This window comes from Sus scrofa, chromosome 9, assembly GCF_054392235.1.
Source record: "Sus scrofa isolate SSC_HxYL_T2T_F1_AM1 chromosome 9, Sscrofa_HxYL_maternal_Yorkshire_Landrace_v2.0, whole genome shotgun sequence".
Classification (NCBI taxonomy): domain Eukaryota; kingdom Metazoa; phylum Chordata; class Mammalia; order Artiodactyla; family Suidae; genus Sus; species Sus scrofa.
Window position 1 is genome coordinate 79,796,889 of NC_139391.1, and position 21,247 is coordinate 79,818,135.

The window sequence follows — 21,247 nt, forward strand, 5'->3', positions numbered from 1 at the left end:
AACTGATCACCAGGCCCACTTTTAATATGGTCGTCATCCTCTGAGTACCTTCCAGATGCTCATTTCTGTTGCCCAGAACTAGTCACAATATTTTAGATTTATTCTGAACTCATCTAATCAATGAAGAATGAAACATTTACTTCTCTTGTCCTGGGCACTATATTTTATTAATGTAGCTTGAGATTGTACTCGCTTAGGGGCAGTTTCATTCCAATGTTGGCTCATTTTGAGATTACTATCAACTCAAATCCCTAGATTTTTCCTCCAAAAATTACCATTTAACTATAATCTTACCTTGTACTTGTATAGTGGAATTTTTGCAACCTAAAAGAAAACTTCTGATTTATCCATGTTAAAATTTATTTTGTTGTTTCAGCCTTAGGGTCTCTTCTAAGCTGTTGAACTATGTCTACATCTTCATCTTGCCATTAAATATTTCATCTTTATGTACCTGTTTTCCATTCCTCACTTGTAGTGAGCTTAATGCCGTGGCTGTGGATATTGACATTGAAAAGAAAGGTTTACGAAGTTATCTTTGTTATAGCTTGTCAAAACAGCAGTCATTGGGCACCTGGAAACAAATTACTAGCTCAGTGTTTAGAAGTCAGAGGTAAGAGGGGAAAAAGGAAAGGAACAAGAGAAAGAGGGAGGGAAGGAGAGAGAGGGGAATATTTCCAACAACTAATGGGAAAAATTTATTTAAGATCTCAGTTCTGGGAACAGCTTAAGTTTCCTCTGATCAATTAACTTGTGTATAGCTTGTGGGCATAGTTAGCTGTGCAAAACATATTTTCCTGTTTATTTTGGCTGTTAGGAAGTTCAGAGGAAAATCTGTAGTGTAGTTTTACTATATGGAACACAGTTTATTTTTGGGGTACCTATCTGATTCTGGACCTCTTTTTACTTTCCTACCTTATTTTTACTTTTGTTCTTATTTTCTAGATCATTGAAAAAAATCTTGTGTAAAATTTGTGAGTTGCTGTAAATTCTTCTTTAATTCTTCTTTGGGAAGAGGTACTGTATAAACTGATAGGCAGGCAAATAAAATCTTGCTGTGACATATTTGCTAAAGATATCAAACACATTCACAGCTTAGCTTGACCATAGCAACATCTAGGGGGGAAAAGAATTGTGGTGGAATGAAAATTATAAGCTTGTAAGTAACAAGGTTTGGAATAATGCAAGACAATGATTAGGAGTTAAGAAAATTCTTTAGTAAGAGTCTTATGTAACTCACCATGTAAAATAAAATGCAGTCACATAAATGAAGATCTCAAATTCAAATGCCTTGGACAAGCAGGAAGGTAAAGTGAAAGGAACAAGATAATAGGAAATAGAAGAGATAGTGAGAACTCGAGAGCCCTTGCCCCATTTAAGTAATCCAAATATACTGCTAAACTAAGCATTTGTAGATCCATCAGCCACTAGTTTACAATCCAAATCATTCTTCCAATTTTATAAATGTGACCAAAGTAAAATGCTTGTAAAAACCTCACTAAACAAGGAGAAATCCTGATCCAAGAAGTTAAACTTTCTTTCCCTTTCGTTTTTTAGGTTATTGGTTGCCTAGTTACAAATTAAAGTCTTCTTGGGCCACAGGCCTGCATCTTTCTGTCTTATTTGGTCATGTGGAATGTCTTCTGGTACTACTGGACCACAATGCTACAATCAATTGTAGACCCAATGGGAAAACCCCTCTTCACGTGGCTTGTGAAATGGCCAACTTGGATTGTGTTAAGATCCTCTGTGACCGTGGAGCAAAGCTCAATTGCTACTCCTTAAGTGGACACACAGCTTTACACTTCTGTACAACTCCAAGCTCCATTCTCTGTGCCAAGCAGTTGGTTTGGAGAGGTAAGCCTTTCTGGGTGGCTGATGTTGTCATATGCTTACACGGTCAGGGTTTTGAAAATTGACAATCATTGCTTACCTCAGCCATGTAGTATATATTTCTAATGCATTAAGGCTAATTCAGGGGCCCTAAAAATAGATAGATATGTTGGCCAAGGTTATTCAGTGACAGTCACATTGGAATCTTATTGTTTTTAAAATTTTAGTAGTCTTATCAATGTATACATTTTAACAAATATTTACCAGCTTCTATGATGTCAGGTAATATGCTAAGTAAGAAAAAAAGAGAAAATAGTTTCTGCCCTCTAGGTGCTTATATTATAGTAGGGGAGGTGAACAATGACAAAATAAATTCATAAATAATTGTAAATTGGGAAAGGAGAAAAACAAGGCACTGTGAAACAATGTCAGAAGTAAACTATTGTAAAATATCTGAAGACTTCTCTAAAGATATGGTATATGGTTATAATATATAACGATAATGAGAAGGTGCTGGCCATTAAAAACAGGAGCAAAGAAGAAAAGTCTAGGTATAGCAATAGCATGTGCAAAATTGCTAGGGAAGAAAAAAACTTGGAATATTCAACAAATGGAAGAAGGGCAGGATGGCCAGAGTATCATGGGTGTGGGGTGGTGTTGGAGGGACAAGAAGGTAGAGGGGAGTGCCACAAGAAGACTTTACATGTGTTAGATCACATGCGGCCTGTTGGGGGACAGGGTATGGGGTTTAGAAATGGAGCCACTGAAAAGTTGTAAGCAAGGCAATGACACAGTTTAATTTTCACTTAGAATCATCAGTCTGGAGTTACACAGATGTTGGGTTGGAGGAGGCCAAGAACAGAAGCAAGGAGACCAGTAGGGAAGCTATTGCAATAGGTGATGAGAGGGGATGAGATAGTGAAAGGGGGATGATGATTGGCATTAAGGGGCATGCTTGGATAGGAAAATTAGAAAATGGGTTTGCAGTATGTTTTAGAAGCAGAATTGATGGTAGCTGGAGATGAATTCCATACAGGTGGAGGAAGGAGGGTGACAGAAAAGGAAGTTTCAGGAACATTGCCAGGCTTCTGACTTTAGAAAATGGGTGGATACGGATGCCATTTTTTTTTTTTTTTTCGGTCTTTTTGCTATTTCTTTGGGCCACTCCTGCGGCATATGGAGGTTCCCAGGCTAGGGGTCGAATCGGAGCCACAGCCACTGGCCTACGCCAGAGCCACAGCAACGTGGGATCCGAGCCGCATCTGCAGCCTACACCACAGCTCACGGCAACGCCGGATCGTTAACCCACTGAGCAAGGGCAGGGACCGAACCCGCAACCTCATGGTTCATGGTTCCTAGTTGGATTCATTAACCACTGAGCCACGACGGGAACTCCGGATGCCATTTTTTAAGATGAGGAAATGAGAGGAAGAAGTATGTATGTGGTGGAGATCGTTCTACCTTTTTTTAAAAGTCTGGTTTACAAAGGTATTATTTATACACTGTAAATTTACTGTCTTTGAGAAACAAATAGTCATGAAATCATTAACCATCATCACCTCAAAAAGGACCCCAGTGACCTTGGTCGTTAATTCCCTCATTCTACCATCACCCTTGGCAACTCTTGATCTATTTTCTGTCCCTCTTTTTCATCTTTTCAGATTGTCATATCAATTAAATTATACAAAATGTAACTTTTTGAATCAGGTTTCTCCGGCTTAGCGTGGTACATTTGAGATTCATCACTGTGAATGCACTCACTGATAAATCAGACCTTTTTATTGCTGAGTAGTGTTCCTTGTGTAGACATAACACAATTAATTCACTCCCCAGTAGAGAGGCATTTGGATTATTTCTATTTTTTGGCAATTTTGAAAAAAGCTGCTATAAACATTTTCATACAGGTTCTCATGTGGACATGTTTCATTTCGCTAGAATAAACACCGAGGAGTGGGATGATGGGTTGTATGGTAAATTGATAAGAAAATGCCAAACTCTTTTCCAAAGTGGTTGTGCCATTTTGCATCCCCACCAGCAGTGTATAAGAGTTGCAGTTGCTCTGCAATCTTGTCAGAACTTCATAATATCAGATTAAAAAAAATTATTTTAATTTCCTTGATTAATGTTTTATAGTTCTCAGAATGTAAGTCCTTTACCTCCTTGGTCAGGTGTATTCCCAGGTATTTGATTTTTGGGGGTGCAATTTTAAAGGTATTGTATTTTTGTATTCCTTTTCTAATGTTTCATTGTTAGTATACAGAAATGTGACTGATTTTGAATGTTAATCTTATATCCTGCTACTTTGCTGAATTTGTTGATCAGTTCAATTAGTTTTTGGGTTGAGTCCTTAGGCTTTTCTATATATAGTATCGTGTCATCTGCATAAGGAAATGGAAAGATATTCCATGCTTCTGGGTTGGAAAAATTAATATTGTAAAAATGGCTATATTACCCAAAGCAATCTACAGATTCAATGCATTCTGTATCAAATTACCCATGACATTTTTCACAGAACTAGAACAAACAATCCAAAAATTTACATGGAACCACAAAAGACCCAGAATTACCAAAACAATTCTGAGGAACAAAAACCAAGCAGGAGGCATTACTCTTCCAGACTTCAGGCAATATTACAAAGCCACAGTCTTCAAGACAGTGTGGTACTGGTACCAAAACAGACCTATAGACCAATGGAACAGAATATAGAATGCAGAAATAAACCCCAACACCTGTGGTAAATTAATCTTTCACAAAGGAGGCTAGAACATAAAATGGGGAAAAGACAATCTTTTCAGCAGGCATTGCTGAGAAATCCGGACAGCTGCATGCAAATCAGTGAAACTAGAACACACCCTCACACCATGCATGAACATAAACTCAAAATGGCTGAAAGACTTAAATAAAAGACAAGACACCATCAAACTCCTGGAAGAGAACACGGACAAAACTTTCTCTGACATCAACCTCATGAATATTTTCTCAGGTCAGTCTCCCAAAGCAACAGAAATAAGAGCAAAAATAAACCAGTTGGGACCTAATCAAACTGAAAAGCTTTGCACAGCAAAGGAAACCAAAAAGAAAACAAAAAGACAACTTACAAAATGGGAGAAAATAGTTTCAAATGATGCAACTGACAAGGGCTTAATCTCTAGAATATACAAGCAACTTAAACAACTCAACAGCAAAAAAGTCAACCGTCCAATGGAAAAATGGGCAAAAGGCCTGAATAGGCATTTCTCCAAGGAAGATGTACAGATGGCCAACAAACACATGAAAAAATGCTCAACATCTCTGATTATTAGAGGAATGCAAATCAAAACTACCATGAGATACTACCTCACATCAGTCAAATGGCCATCATTAATAAGTCCACAAATAACAAATGCTGGAGGGGTGTGGAGAAAAAGGAACCCTTCTGCACTGCTGGTGGGAATGTAAGCTGGTACAACCACTGTGGAGAACAGTATGGAGGTACCTTAGAAAACTATACATAGAACTTCCATATGACCCAGCAATCCCACTCTTGGGCATATATCTGGACAAAACTTTCCTTAAAAAAGACACATGCACCTGCATATTCCTTGCAGCTCTATTCACAATAGCCAAGACATCGAAACAACCCAAATGTCCATCGACAGATGATTGGATTAGGAAGAAGTGGTATATATACACAATGGAATACTCTTCAGCCATAAAAAGAATGAAATAATGCCATTTGCAGCAACATGAATGGAACTAAAGACTCTCATCCTGAAAGAAGTAAGTCAGAAAGAGAAAGGCAAATACCATGATATCACTTATATCTAGAATCTAATATATGGCACAGATGAACCTTTCCACAGAAAAGAAAATCATGGGCTTGGAGAATAGACTTGTGGTTGCCAAGGGGGAGGGAGTGGGGTGGTTGGGAGCTTGGGGTTAATAGATACAAACTGTTGCCTTTGGAATGGATTAGGAATGAGATCCTGCTGTGTAGCACTGGAAACTATATCTAGTCACTTATGATAGAGCATGATAATGTGAGAAAATAGAATGTGTACATGTATGTGTAACTGGGTCACTGTGCTGTACAGTAGAAAAAAATGTATTGGGGAAATAACTATTAAAAATAATAATTGAAAAAGAATAATACAGGGAAAAAAGAAATAAAAAATTATTTTAGCCATTCTAATAAGTATATCATAGCATCTCATTATGATTTTAATTTGAATTCACCTAATGACCAAAGACATCAAATATGTTTTCACGTACTTATCTGCCAGCTGTGTATTCACTTTGGTGAAATATCTGTTCTTATCTTTTACTTCTTTTTTTAAATGGGCTGCTTGTTTTCATATTATTGATTCGTGAGTTTTCTTTATATATTTTGGATACTGGCCCTTTATAAAATATGTGTTTTGAAAATATTCTAATTCATTCTTTGGCTTTTAAAAAAAAAACTTATGGCCACACCCATGGCATATGTAAGTTCTTGGGCTAGGGGTTGAATCTGAGCCCCACCTGTGACCTACACTGCATCAGTGGCAAAACCAGATCCTTTAACCCATTGCACCAGGCAGGTATTGAACCCACACCTCTGCAGTGACCCAAGTCACTGCAGTTGGATTCTTCACCTCACTGCACCATGTCAGGAACTCTCATTCTTTGGTTTTTAATTTTCCTAACAGTATCCTTAAATGAACAAAAGTATTTAATTTTGATAAACTCAATTTATCGGTTGTTACCTCTTTACGGTTTGTGCTTTCTATGTTCTAGTTAAGAAATTTTTGACCAACAAAGATTTTTCTTCTACGTTTTCTTCTAGAAGTTTTATAATTTCAGGTCTTACTTTTAGGTCTTTGATTCATTTTGAGTTGTTTTTTGCATATGGTATGAGATAAGTGTTGAAGTTCATCTTTTTTTGTGTGTATGGATGGCCAGTTGTTTCAACATCATTTGTTGAAAAGACTATGTCCTCACCACTGAATTGTTTGGATATTTCTATCAAAAATCAATTGGCCAAATATATATGGTTCCACCGATATATATATATATATATATATATATTTTTTTTTTTTTTTTGCTAATTCTCCACTGACTTGATTGCCGTAGCTTTACATCAAGTCTCAAAATCACATAGTGTGAGTCCTTCTAGGTTACTTTTAAACATGAGAGGTTTCAAACCTCTTTGAGACATCAAAGTGAATAATTCAATGATGCACTTAATATAAAAGTATAGATTTCAGAAAGAGCTCTAGCCTCAAGCAGTAAGTTTAGGAACTGTTGGCCTATAGATTATATTTGAAACCAAGGAAATCTATGAAATCACCTGAATAAGTAGTGTAGAGAAAGAAAAGAGAACATTGGACCAAGCTCTGACAATTTCTTACATTTAGATGTTAGCAGGATGGAGAGGAGCCAATAAAAGAGAGTGAGATGATTCTAGTGTTTCAATTTCTTTTCCTTGGGATAACCACTTTCCTCTATAATTTTTTATTTCTAAGAAAATATTAAGATACGTTCCACACCAAAAAAAAAAAAAAAAAAAAAAAAGAAGAAGAAAGAAAAGAGAGTGAAATGGATTGAAAATGAAGTTGGAGAAAACCCAAGAGCATTTTTGGCATCAGAGAAACTAAGAACTGGTCAGTTGTATTGATAGCTACTGAGAGGTTTAATTAGATTTTCATTAGATTAAGTGACAGTTATCCCTGACAAGAATAGTTTGATGAAATGGTGGGTGCAGAAGCCAGATTAGAAGGTGTGGATAGGAGGTTAGAAACTAGAGATGGCTTATGCTGACAATTGTTAAAAGAAGTTTGGCTGCAAGCAAGAGCATGAGATTAGCTAAAGAAGGTGGAGGGGTGTCACAGGAGAATGTTATCTACAGGTGAAGATAAAAGGAAATGCGTGTATGCTGAGGAAATGATTTCTAGAAAGCAAATAGTTCAAATTGCATGAGACAGGATAACTGAAATATCCAAATCTTGGAGAAGTTAAGATAGGATAATATCCAGAGAGCATGAGGCACATCCTCATTTTCAACAGGTGAGCCAAAATAAAAGATGGTGGAGTTCCCGTCGTGGCTCAGTGGTTAACGAATCCGACTAGGAACCATGAGGTTGTGGGTTCAATCCCTGACATTGCTCAGTGGGTTAAGGATCCGGCGTTGCCATGAGCTGTGGTGTAGGTTGCAGACGCGGCTCGGATCCCACGTTGCTATGGCTCTGGCGTAGGCCAGCGGCTATAGCTCCGATTCGACCCTTTGCCTAGGAACCTCCATATGCCGCAGGAGCGGCCCAAGAAATGGCAAAAAGATTTTTAAAAAAAAGTAAAAGATGGCTTTAATGCTAGAGCATTTGTAAGTTTGGTTGTGGTAAGTCAAGGAAGTCCATGTGTGATGCAAAGTCATCAGCCAAAATGAGAGCAGAAAGATTGGAAATTGGATGAGGGAGGGAAGAAATGGAAAGGTACAGGGAAAGAATGGGAGAACATGCTTGAAGATCCCATGGTCTTTTCAAACTGTGAGAATTAAGGGGGGGAAATCAGCTTGGCTTATTCTTCGTGCTTGGCTTGGGAGCGAGGTCCTAGTGCTGAACTGCTCAGAGAAGGACTGGCATCCTTGGTGCTTATTCACCTTACTTTGTAGATACCACCACCTTTCATAGTTACTTAAACATTTATTTTTTCTTTTTACATATAGCTTAATTAATTTAAACTCTTAAGCTGTTTATTTTCAAGAAATTTTTAAAGTTAAGAAATTATACATTAGCTTAATGATTGACTTTTAATATTGCTGACTTTTCATCAACCACAGACAGACAGCAGGCTGCCAAACCTGTCTTTCCTTAGAGGTGCTACCACACAGCCTTCCCAGGGGATATGGTTATTCTCTCTGTCCTTTATCCCTGTTGACAGAGGGAGACCTACGTAGAGATGGAAGGAGTAAAGAGTTAGGAGGAGACTGAAGCAGCCTGCCTGTAGGCTGACCCAAAGAATTAGACTGATAACAATTCAAAAGGAAGAGTAGAAGGAAGTCCATTAAAGATAACTTACTCGTTAGCACCACAGCATCAAAGGCTGAAGCCATAGCAAGAAAGGCAAATTAGAGAAAACAATTTCTGTGTGCCAAACAGATCATAAAATTAAAAGTAGAAATTAAACTGGGAAAGATATTTGAGACTATATGACAAAGGGCTCATATCCTTAATATATAAAGACATTTAACAGATTAAAGTTAGGAGGGTGACAACTAAAAGAAAAAAAAGAGCCAAGAACAGGAATAGCAGTTTCAGAATAAAACAAACTATCATATATGACAAAGGTAACATAATGATCATCTATATTAGTAATTGGTAAAAATAATTAATAATTAGATATTTTGTTTATTACATTAAAAAAGATACAAAAGATGATAATACATGTGTTGACAAACTCGGGGCAGTGTTCTCACACATGCTTAAAGCAGTGAAAATGTGTACAATCGAGGGGAATATCATAAACTGAAAACATTTTTTTAACTCAGAAATTCTGCCTCTAGGATTAGGAACTAATTCAGCACTTTTTTTTTTTTTCCCCCTGCCTTTTTGCCATTTCTTGGGCTGCTCCTGAGGTATGGAGGTTCCCAGGCTAGAGCTGTAGCCGCCGGCCTATGCCACAGCCACAGCAACGTGGGATCCGAGCCACATCTGCAAACTACACCACCTCGGATTCGTTAACCACTGCGCCACGACGGGAACTCCTAATTCAGCACTTTTTGACTCAGGGTTCTCTTTGACGTAGGCCTCAAATTCAGACTTTGGATAGGCCTCCAAACAAGAGGCCTCCAAACTGAGTCAAAGAGATAACTGATGAGAAAGACTCATCATGTAACAGAATTGTGCTTGGTCACGTGATATGTAGTGCACTAGAAATTGAGACTTTCTCCTAATTCTATAAGAGTCTTCAAAATAGTGTTTCATTTTATATTTTTGCAATAAAAGCTTTGATTGGTTAAGGAATACATTTAAAACATACCACACTTTTAATAGATACACTGGCATTTTTTCATTTTTTAATGTACCTGCGGTCTCAAAAACAGTTGCTTCATTTCTTTTTGCCCTCAGAGAGTCATTTACATTACTGAAAAATATCAAAGATATTTGCATACCTAATAAAAAATTTAAGCTGTGTTACCTCCATACCATACAGACATTAAAAATGATGTTGTAAAAGATTGTTTATTGATGAGAAAGAGTTTAAAAAATAAGTCAATAGGAGTGTATGAACTGCATAAACTTATTTTTTCCAAAAATTATGTTTATGTATATCAAAAAATAATATCCCAATTGAGTAAAACTTGATAGCATAACTAATGTTTAGCTGTAGCTAAGCAACTTCAAAAAAGCTAATTTGTTAACGTCAGATCCCTACTCCTAGGATAAGCGTTTTTTTAAGTGTAGTACCTGGAAATACGTCAGAACAAAATAAAACCATAAATCAGATAATTGGGGAAAGTTTCACCCATTTTATCAATGGAGAAACAGAGTAAAAGGAGATCTACCCCTGGGCTTAGGTGTAGAACTGCTAATCTCGAAATCCTAGAAGACTGTCAGCATCTTGCAGCCTTTCTTTTGAATTTTTATGTCTTCAGTCTCTTGGACAGTGCTTGGCACATAGACAGTACTCAGTAAATGGTCTCTGACTGATCTGGGAATGGCTCCAGGAGCCCTGAGTGCACAGAAGGGAACTACTGCCATCTAGTAAATGGAAACTGTAATGTTCACGGTTAATGAAATGCTGCTGTTGGTCAGTTTTTCTCTCTCAGTTTCTAGGGAGATAGCTGAAGGACGAATCTCCCTCTCTTTCTCTCTCTCTCTCTCTCTCTCTCTCTCTCTCTCTCTCTCTCTCTCGGATTATGTGGTAGGCACTTTGAGAAGTCACATACATCACTTTGTAGCTGGACAGAGGGAATTGAGACAGCACACAGACAAGGAAAATAAGTCAGGCTAACATTAAACTCGGGATGAGAGGTCCATTAGAGGAAAACCAATGCCATGGCAACTGAAAACCGATGTAATTTCATTTGCTATTTAATGGGCTCTTTGTGGAAAAGCGCTCTTTGTGGAAAAGGCTAATTGAGGCCAAAAAATTGCATGCAATTTTCCCTTAAAGGATTTTCCCCTCTTTTTTCAATGTTGTAGAGCTTGCTTTGTCCCCAAGCTGGATTTTGTCTGCTATTTTTCTGTTTGCCTTTCTACTTAATGCCCCCCATCTTCTGGCCTTTGTTTCCTTTGGTATTAGTATAATAGTGTTCATCAGTTGAGAGGGCTTATTTACCTCAGTGAAAATGTCCTCTCGGGGAATCCTACATTTCCCTACGAATAAAGAGAGTCAGGTCAGATTTAGCTGGCTGAAAAGCAGCATATTATTTCTACCTATTCCCTTTCATAAGAGGAAAATGAAAGCTGCTTGCTTTACTCTGCATGAAGCAAATCCTGACAGTTGGAGGAAAATTTGTTACTGCAGGAAAGCCATAAAAATTCAAATGTTTCCTAGCAGAATGTAGCATAAGACCAATGTAAAGGAGATCGTGCCTTTTAAAAGACTGTCCCCTGCTACTTGCTGTGATAGTGGCACAGGTTACCCACACGTTAAGAAATTCCTAATTCAATGATGAGAATGAACATGGTAAAGCAAGATGTCATTGGACTTCACATTAGACAAGAAATAGATAGGCCTGCTTGACAGACACCTCTCTCACTAACTCACCACTTTCCATCTTTCCTCCTCTTATGTTATTCATGGTAACAGCACAAATCAAACCCTCCTAGCCAATTGCAAACAACCTTGGGGGTTTTTGCCCTATCCGTTGTATGGTTAGTATCACCTTTACAATATGAGTTTAATATTTTCTTTAAATTGACATTACTTATTAAATTTAATTTTAAAGGAGGCTTTATATCACTGTACAAATTGATTTCTCAGTATAAAATTATGGCAAACTCCCTTGCTATACATAGAAGGTAATAGTAAAAATAAATAATGAGTAATCAAATTCTTAACCCCCATCTACCCAGAGAGTTTCTTTTCTCAGAAGGTAGAGAATGACTTTAAAAAGCCTCTCTTCTGGTTGCTATTTTTTCTAGAGGCATTGTCTCCAATCCTTCTGCTCTAAATGAGTGAACTTGAAATTTATTTGCAGGCCATCTCTTATACCCAGTCAGGCAGCAGGTACTCCAGCTCAGTAAAGAAGGTCCCATGTGAAATTATAGCACACTTGTGGAAGAACTGCCTTAATCAGGCCTTTATAAATTCATGGTCTATTTAGTAGTGAATTTTAGAAACATCCCTTTTAGAATTAGGAGTGAAACTAGTTTGCTGCTCTCACATCCCGCACCTCTGTCCTAGAGGTCCTAGTGGACACCAAGAGAAAAGAAAAATGAATACGATGTAAGAAGATTGGAAAGCAGGAAGGAAAACTTCCTTTATTTCACATAATATGATTGTCTAGATAAAAAACCCAAGGAAATGTAAGGTCACATGGTTAGAATTCATAACTGAGTTCAGCACAGATATTGCATTTGAGATGAATATAAAAAAATCAATTGTATTTCTATATACCAGAAACAGGAAGTGAGAAATTATAAGAAAAGATGTGTTTACAAAATCACAAGAAATTTAAGAGACCTAGAAAATATACTCAACAAAAGGGTAGAAGAAATATAAAAATTGATAAAAAGACACTAAGAGGATACCACGTTGAAGACTTAACTGTGAAAAATGTATTCCTTGATCATTCTGTTAGAGGCGACCACTTTCACTACTTTTAGCCGATTAGTTTGATATTTACCTCCATATTGCTAACTAAATACCATTTATGTATACATAAAATTAAAGCGAATAAGTAGCAACATAATCGGTTTTCTGATAATCTATTGATTTATGGAAGATAGGGACCTGGCTCCCTTTCCTGCCTGCCCTCACCATACAAATACCTTTCCTATCTTCCACCCTCGCAGTATAATTATGTAATAACTATGAGGCTTAGCATAAACTGGAATAACTATTCCTTCTTTGTACCACATTTAGTTTTCCCTGGAGTTAATCGTATTATTTTAGTCATTTGCTGATTTTTTTCTATGTATCATCACTATTTTAACCACAAACCTTTTGCCAGTAGTTTTTAATATTTTCTGAAAATATTTCAATTTCAACAGGTATTTAATCAGTTTTGTTTTTTGTTTTTTATTTTATTTTATTTTTATTATTTATTTATTTATTTATTTATTTATTTATTTTTTTGTCTTTTTGCTGTTTCTTTGGGCCGCTCCTGCGGCATATGGAGGTTCCCAGGCTAGGGGTCGAATCGGAGCTGTAGCCACCGGCCTACACCAGAGCCACAGCAACGCGGGATCCGAGCCGCGTCTGCAACCTACACCACAGCTCACGGCAACGCCAGATCGTTAACCCACTGAGCAAGGGCAGGGACTGAACCCGCAACCTCATGGTTCCTAGTCGGATTCGTTAACCACTGCGCCACGATGGGAACTCCCTGTTTTTTTGTTTTTTTAAAGTCACTCCTAGGAATATCAGACCTGTTCCAACCACTGTCATCCTGGAGTCTCCATTCCCCATTATCCTGGAGATTCCCTTTGTCTCTCCCTATGCTGGATTTCCTGTTTCCTGGATTCTGGGTCTCTCTAGATCTTGGTTTGTTGTCTGTTTAGTTTGAATACCTCCTTTAGTAGATTTCTTAGAAATAGTGCAGGAAACTACTCATGCATTTATTTTGCCCTGATTTGGCATAGTACTCTAGACTCAGAGTCATTTTCCTGAAGAATGATAAAGGCATTTCTCCATTGCCTTCTAGTTTCCAGTATTGCTGGTGAAAAACCAGAAGCCATTTTATTTCCTTATTTTTTCTTTGGGACCTGTTAATCTCCTTTTCTGAGAAGTTTAGGATTTTCTTTGTTTTTTGATGTTTTGAAATTCCATGACAATGTGCCTGGGTGAGTTGATTTTTACACATTTTACTGGGTTCTTTCAACCCCAAAATGTGTATGTCTATCAGTTCTGAGAAATCTTCCCTAATCATTTCTTACATGAATTCTTTTCTTCTGTTTCCTGTATGCTCTTTTCTTTGACTTGCTATTACTTGGATATTCTACCTCCTGGACTGTTCTTCTAATTGTCTTATATTGTCTTAAATTGTTTTATATGTCTTTATCTTAATATTCTACTCTCTGGGAGATTTACTCCAGACTATTTTTCTCAGTTTCTTCTTGTCTCTAAAATATGAAAGGCTTTCTTTAGGTAGTTCAGAATCCTTGGCTGTCTGCTGATATTTAAAATTAAGTAACTAAACACTGGTTTGGAATCTACATGTATACATTGAATTAGTCGACTGTTGACTTCATGATAGGGGATTTAGCCAGACTTTAATTTGAGGAATCACTGTCATTGTATCTTTAGATCTTTTTTTCTTAGGCTGGTCAGATTCTCCAAAGAAATTTATACCTGGCTTCTTCCTGGAGGTCCAAGGCCTGATTGCCAGTATTTCAGGTGCCCAGGTGGGGAAAAGGACTTGGAGGGCAAATGTGGTATACATGCATTCTAGAATGCTCTGCCCTCTCCCTCTTAGCTGTGCTAACTTCTACTCCTACTTAAGGGCTTAGTTTAGACATCATTCTTCCTGAATCCTCTTAAACTAAGTCAGGTCCCTCTGTTATTCTGTATTCTTGCAGAACATAGCAATTTTCCTTTGTGGCACCTATATTTTATGTGCTTAATCCTTTTATTAGTGTTACATTCTCACTAACTCTAAGTTTCATAAGAATGGAGTTTTGCTTAGCATAACCAATGTACAGTACATATTGGTTGTCGATTGTTGAATATTTATTGAATGTTCAATAAAGAATTACAACTAGGGTGGATGGTATGTTCAAATCAGAGCAATTCCATGATCAGTCCTGTCAAAATGAGTCTGGGTTTACACTCTTTTGTACTCACAGCTTCTTTTCCCATATGAAGAGAGCAAGTCAGGATGGAGGGAGAAGATAAAAATGTCAAACACCACTGAGAAATCTAGTAAGATGAGAGTTTAAAAGTTTCCACTGGATTCAGTGATAGAAGGACCTGGAGATTATAGCCATCATTTCAGTGATGGATGCAGAATTCAGAACAGAGGGGATTGATAATGAAAAAGAGGTAGTCTGAGTGTGAACAAGACTTTTAAAGAGATTTTGTGAAGAGGAGGCAAAGAAGACAAGTAAAGAAGTAAATGGCATTGAGAAATTTTTTCTTCTAGATGGCAGAAACCTGAGCATTAAAAAAACTGACTTTGGGAGTTCCCGTCGTGGCGCAGTGGTTAACGAATCCGACTAGGAACCATGAGGTTGCGGGTTCGGTCCCTGCCCTTGCTCAGTGGGTTAAGGATCCGGCGTTGCCGTGAGCTGTGGTGTAGGTTGCAGACGCGGCTCGGATCCCGCGTTGCTGTGGCTCTGGTGTAGGCCGGTGGCTACAGCTCCGATTCAACCCCTAGCCTGGGAACCTCCATATGCCACGGGAGCGGCCCAAGAAATAGCAGCAACAACAACAACAACAACAACAAAACAACAACAAAAAAGACAAAAGACAAAAAAAAAAAAAAAAAACAACTGACTTTGAAATTCACTAGGGGGGCAGACATTGAAGGCAAGGGAGAGATGAGGGATAGTTTATGGTGTGGGGATTCTGAGAAGTTTGGGAAATGAGATCTAGAACTAGGTAGAGAGATTGACTAGAGAGAAGAATCTCTGTTCTGTTGCATCTGGAGGCTAAAAAGAGAGGATGGGAGTTGACATTGCGTACTCAGACTTTAAGGAAGTTTCCATCTGAAAGGCATTTTCTATGTAAAATAAGAGGTAAGGAGATCTGAGAGGAAGAGAGAGGGAAAAGGGTTAAAAGATTGAGGAATTGGAAGCAGCAATGGGTAGTCAGATATATGAAAAAGGTTTAAAGTAATTATTATGCAATTATGATACCCAGTAAGTGCAGCTGCTTGGTGCAGGTGCTGAGAGAGTGGATAACTCAAAATTAAGTTCATTCATAGCACCAGGCAGGTGCTATGAAGAGTTGGGGGTAGTTTAAGTTTTTAGCAAAAGAGTGATTGAAATGATGGATTTTAGAACTCAGCTGGATAAGAAGGGGTGGGGAGGAGTGTAAGGAACATCTAATGGACAAAGAGAACATGGAGAGGGGTTCTAATGAAACCAAGATACAAACATAGGCAGTATGGTCAGAGGATAAGATTTGGGAATTTGTGTTTCCGGAGACTGAGCCATTTCAGGTAATGACTCAGTCCAGGTATGACTGTGGGAGGAGTCACCATATCAGAAAGGAGGAAAAAGTCACAGGAGAGAATGAGATCCAGAAACTGATCTTCCAAGTGATTGTTAAAGTTGCCAGAATTTGTATGGAGAGGGATAATGTGAGTCAGGTACTAAAATCTTCAGAAACTGATGGGGAGAGAAGTGTATTCAGGAAGGAAGGTAGGTGGTATAGATGAAAAAGCAGAGCCCAAGAAGCAGTGATGTTCTTTTTCTTTTTATTTTTTTCAAGAGAATTAGGGAGTAATTGGAAGCAGCAATGGGTAGTCAGATATATGAAAAAGAACACCCAGCTATATACTGCAGGCCAGAGTTAAGCATCCTGCAATGTTCTTTGAGCTTGGAACAGGGCAAAGCTAGTTTGGTTGCCATGGTGACCAACGCCCTGTCTCTGGGCTCATTAATCCTGTGTTCCAAACTAAGCACTTAGCGATAGCTTCTGAATAAATGCAACAAAGCTCTGCATACTGAAAAGGGCACATTCATGTTAAGCAGGGGAAAAAGGTTTTCAATTTCATTCATTAAACTTGAGTAAATAATTTAATATCTTTGTGCGTCAGTCCTCCTAGCTAATGAATAAGGATAAATGCTTAATGGAAAATCTAGCCTAATAAAGTTAACAGTATCGGCTTTACATATAAAGGAAATTGATGTTGCTGGTATATATGCATATGAAGGGGAAAATGGAAAGAAAAAACATATATTAAGCGTCTATGATGTGGAATGTCAGTTACTTTTAAATAAAATGTCTCATTTAATCCTCACAACCACTATGTGAGACTGTTCTTATTCATATTATTCTCTTCCTTTTATAGATAAGGAATCAGAAATTCAGAGAGGTTAAATAAGACCCAGTTCATACAATTGGTAGAATTTAGCCAGGCCCATTTCTATCTGATTTGGCTCCATGGTGGTCCTGTGATGCCTTGCTGAAAACCATACTGCTTATTCTTCTGGGACTTTTGGCTAATTAAAAAAATTAGAAAAGTTTGTGCTAAGGTGACACTACCTATATTAAAAAAGAAGTTTAAATGCTGTATTAGAATTCCATTAGCTTAAAACAATTTCACCATCATAAGATGATTTTTTATTTATTTATTTATTTTTTTTTTTTATTTTTTTTTTTTTTTGCTTTTCAGGACTGCACCTGCAGCATATGGAAGTTCCCAGGCTAAGGGTCGAACCAGAGCTACAACTGCTGGCCTATGCCACAGCCACAGCAACGCCAGATCCTTAACCCACTGAGCGAGGCCAGGGATTGAACCTGCATTCTCCTGGATCCTAGTTAGGTTCGTTAACCACTGAGCCACGACAGGAACTCCCTATTTATTTATTTATTTATCTGTCTTTTTGCCATTTCTTGGGCCGCTCCCGTGGCATATGGAGGTTCCCAGGCTAGGGGTCGAATCGGAGCCAAAGCCGCTGGCCTATGCCACAGCCATAGCAACGCCAGATCTGAGCCGCGTCTGCAAGCTACACCACAGCTCACAGCAACGCCGGATCCTTAACCCACTGAGCCAAGGCAAGGGATCGAACCCGAAACCTCGTGGTTCCTAGTTGGATTCGTTAACCACTGAGCCACGACGGAAACTCCCATAAGATGATTTTAAAGGCTTTTCTTGAAAGAAAAAAAAAAAAAAAAAAAAAAAAAAAAAGATAGCTGGGTATTTTAAAAGTGTATTTAATTAAAAGACATGAAGAATTGTCAAGGCTCCTTCCAAAATGAGTCCTCCCAAAGCAATTGTTTATCTCCAGTTTGCCATTTGCTAGTACATAGAAGGTACATACACATATATATGTTTATATATATATATGTGCAAAAATATATTTTAAAAAAGGTTTGAAGTTGTAAGGCAGATCCTTAACACAGAAGCTGATATTTTTCTTCTTACTATAGGGCATTTATTTGGGTTTCCTAGATTTGCTCCAACAAAGGTATAGATAAGTGATTGAGAAAGATATATTAAAAACCATTAATTATTTTCCTTAAAATTAAACTCTTTAATTAAAAGCAACACTGATCAATTTCTAGTTCCTGCCACTAATAGAGCAAAGTTTAAAATAAATGGGAACAACTGAGTGAAAGTTAAAGATCCCTGTCACTAAACCTAGCTGTTAGCATTTTTAAAAAATTCAAATACTAATTGTTTTGATCTCAACTAACTATTTGACTATCCCAGGTCTATTTTCCTAAATTGGGATTGATCAGCATTGTCCCAAGTGCTTCTTCAGAAAGTATTAATTCCAGCCTTTTCTCCTTCATTAGCATTATAGGTTTCCTTCTCCAACTATTTCTCTCTACTTTAAATTTTCCTAGCAAAGGCCATATGTGACCTGCATTGTAAATTTTCAGTCCGGATATTTTATCTTTGTTTTATGACTAGAAGCATCTGAAACCAGAAATTGAGGGATGAAATTTCCTTGGGCCTGCATTGCTTTATTGTTTTTTTCTATCAGCACTTCTCTAATTTGTTTCTTCCTTAGAGGAGACTATATCTTATTATCTTTGGAACACTTTTAACACCATTTAACAAAAGATATCAGCTTTATAAACAGAAATGTTACTCTTTTCTTTGTAATCTCCATAAGTAATAATTTATGGAAGATAATCTAAACAGTTTTAATAGGAGGCTCCCAGAGCCAGAACTGGAGGTAAAATGGTTAAATCAAACAAGAGTCTGGGGCTTCTATCTCAGTTTTCCTTTGAAGCCAACCAAGAAAACACCCAAAGAGAGGAAGTAGCAAAATACCAGAAGCTAAGAATCAAGCAGACTCCAGCTTTCTGAAGAAGTTTCTACTAATTAGAAAGCTAACGGGAACAGAATAAAAGGGGACCCCCTCTTTTCCAAGATAAAGCATCTCCCTGACAGTCAGAAGAGGTATTAGCCAACCCCCACCGAGAGCCACTGGAGGCTGAATACTGGGGAGGGTCCTCAAGCATCCTTTGGCTTTGTTTCTTTGTACCTTAGTAGTCCCAGCAGCCCTCAGAAGCTCTCTTCAATTAAGAGGGCCATGCCAAGCAAAGAACCAAGTGGTAAAGGCAGGAAGTAAATCCACTTCTTACAAACAGAGTTGAATTAACTTGGGTTGGGGCAGGAGGAAAAGATTAAATAAGAGCCCTGCAGAAAGATCAGCTTGGACTTAGTAATAATAATAACAATAACTGGATATGGCATATTGCATGCCTGTCACTTTATCCATGTTCTCATTTAATCCTCACAACTATGCTATGAGAGTAATACTACTATCTCCATTTGCTGATTAAAACACTGAGGAGTTTCAGGCAAGTTACTCAGTGATAAGACCAGGTTTTGAATGCAGGTTGACCTCAGTGCAGAGTACTTGCTCTTTCCACTAGGTGGGGCTGCCTCTCCTTTCCTACTCAGAATCCTGCCAGTAATGTAACTTAACTTAGTTGCCCTTTTCTGTGAATCTTACCCCCACTGAAGACAGGTCAGTCAATAAAGTGGCCACTCCCTCAGCTCTTTCTAGAACTGCCTTGTTCACAGCCCCTGATGAAGGGAATGTTTAGGTCGTTGTGTTCTTTAACACTGAATCCTACTCCATCAGAGCCCATTAGAACAGGGGTGGTATTCAAGCTAAGGAGCTCAAATATGACTTGATATGAAAAGATGAACTCAAGTATAGTGCTTAAGAACCTAAGTTGTAGAGTAAGATTGACTGGGTTCAAATTCTGACCCTCTTGCCCATTCATTACCAATGTGAAGGAGGGCAAGATTTAACCTCTTCAAATCTCAGCCCTCATTTACTAAATGAGGATATTGATAATAATCCATGCTGATTCTAGGTAGATTATTTTGGTAAAATGCATGTTCTCATGCTGAGTGAACTAAGTCAGAAAGAGAAAGACAAATACTATATGATATCATTTATATCTGGAATTTAATGTATGGCACAAATGAACCTTTCCACAGAAAAGAAAATCATGGACTTGGAGAATAGACTTGTGGTTGCCAAGGGGGAGGGGGATGGAGTGGGATGGATTGGGAGCTTGGGGTTAATAGATACAGTCTATTGCCTTTGGAATGGATTAGCAATAAGATCCTGCTGTGTAGCACTGGAAACTATGTCTAGTCACTTATGATGGAGCAGATAATGTAAGAAAAAAGAATGTATACATGTATGTGTAAGTGGGTCACCATGCTGTACAGTAGAAAAAGAAATGTATTGGGGAAATAAAAATTGATTACAATTAAAAAGAAATTAGACAGATTTCCTTACCCTAAGACTATTTAGAATCCTTCATATGTTTATGGGAATTGGGACTATACCAAGGAACCCAAAATCTACAAATTTATTTAACTATGGAGCTGTTATTTTTAATGAATCTTACAATACTAATATGCCACAGAACAAGTGTTGGGAAATACTGGCTTTGAAGCATGAGATTGGGGTTTATAGCTAGAGGGAGAACTTATATTTGGTGCATAAGGAACTGCACTTAGCCCTGCGTACATCACTCTTCTCTCCAGCTCCCCTTCTGAGCACAAACTCTACATCACTGTAGTAGGTAGAACAATCACCCTCCAAAGAGGTCCACATGCATATCCCTGGAATCTGTGAATGTGTTCCTTCTTTGGCAAAAAGGATTTTGCAGATGTGATTAAATTAAAAACCTTGAGATGGGAAGATGATTTTGGACTGAGTTGGCCCATCTAATTAAACTTGGAGAATCTTTTCTGGCTGTGGTCAGAGGAACCGTGACTATGGAAGGACGGTCAGAAAGATTTTATGTGAAAAAGATTCCACCCATCATCACTGGCTTTGAAGATGGAGGAAGGAGCCATGAACCAAGGAATGCGGGTGGTCTCTAGAAGTTGGAAAATGTAAGAAAACAGATTCTGCTAAAGAGAATTGCTTGATCAATCGCTTGATCAAGGGTTCTTGATCTTAGCACACTTGTATCAGAGTTTTACAAGGGAAACTAACCAATGGAGATAAAGAGAAAGAAGAGATATTTGTTTTAAGGAATTGGCTCATGAGATTGCAGAGGTACAAGGAAAAGTTGTAGTTCGAGTCAAGTCCAAGACAGTCTGGAGCAGAACTCCTTCTTCTTTAAGGGACCTCAGCCC

At 38.0% G+C, this 21,247-nt stretch overlaps 1 protein-coding gene across 33 annotated transcripts in view; it reads left to right on the top strand.

The window, feature by feature from the left end:
* The window catches only part of ASB4 (ankyrin repeat and SOCS box containing 4), a 431,270-nt gene that overhangs the window by 144,838 nt on the left and 265,185 nt on the right, over positions 1 to 21,247 (top strand). For 31 of the 33 annotated variants that reach the window (XR_014815842.1, XR_014815843.1, XR_014815845.1 and 28 more), the window contains one exon: positions 1,555 to 1,854. The exons of the other annotated variants lie outside the window; for them this stretch is intronic. Coding sequence is in view for 25 of the 31 variants with exons in the window: in XM_084977062.1 (XP_084833188.1) it covers positions 1,555 to 1,854 (300 nt within the window). In the remaining 6 variants the exon portion in view is untranslated. The remainder of the gene's footprint in view (positions 1 to 1,554; positions 1,855 to 21,247) is intronic. 33 annotated transcript variants of the gene reach the window in all.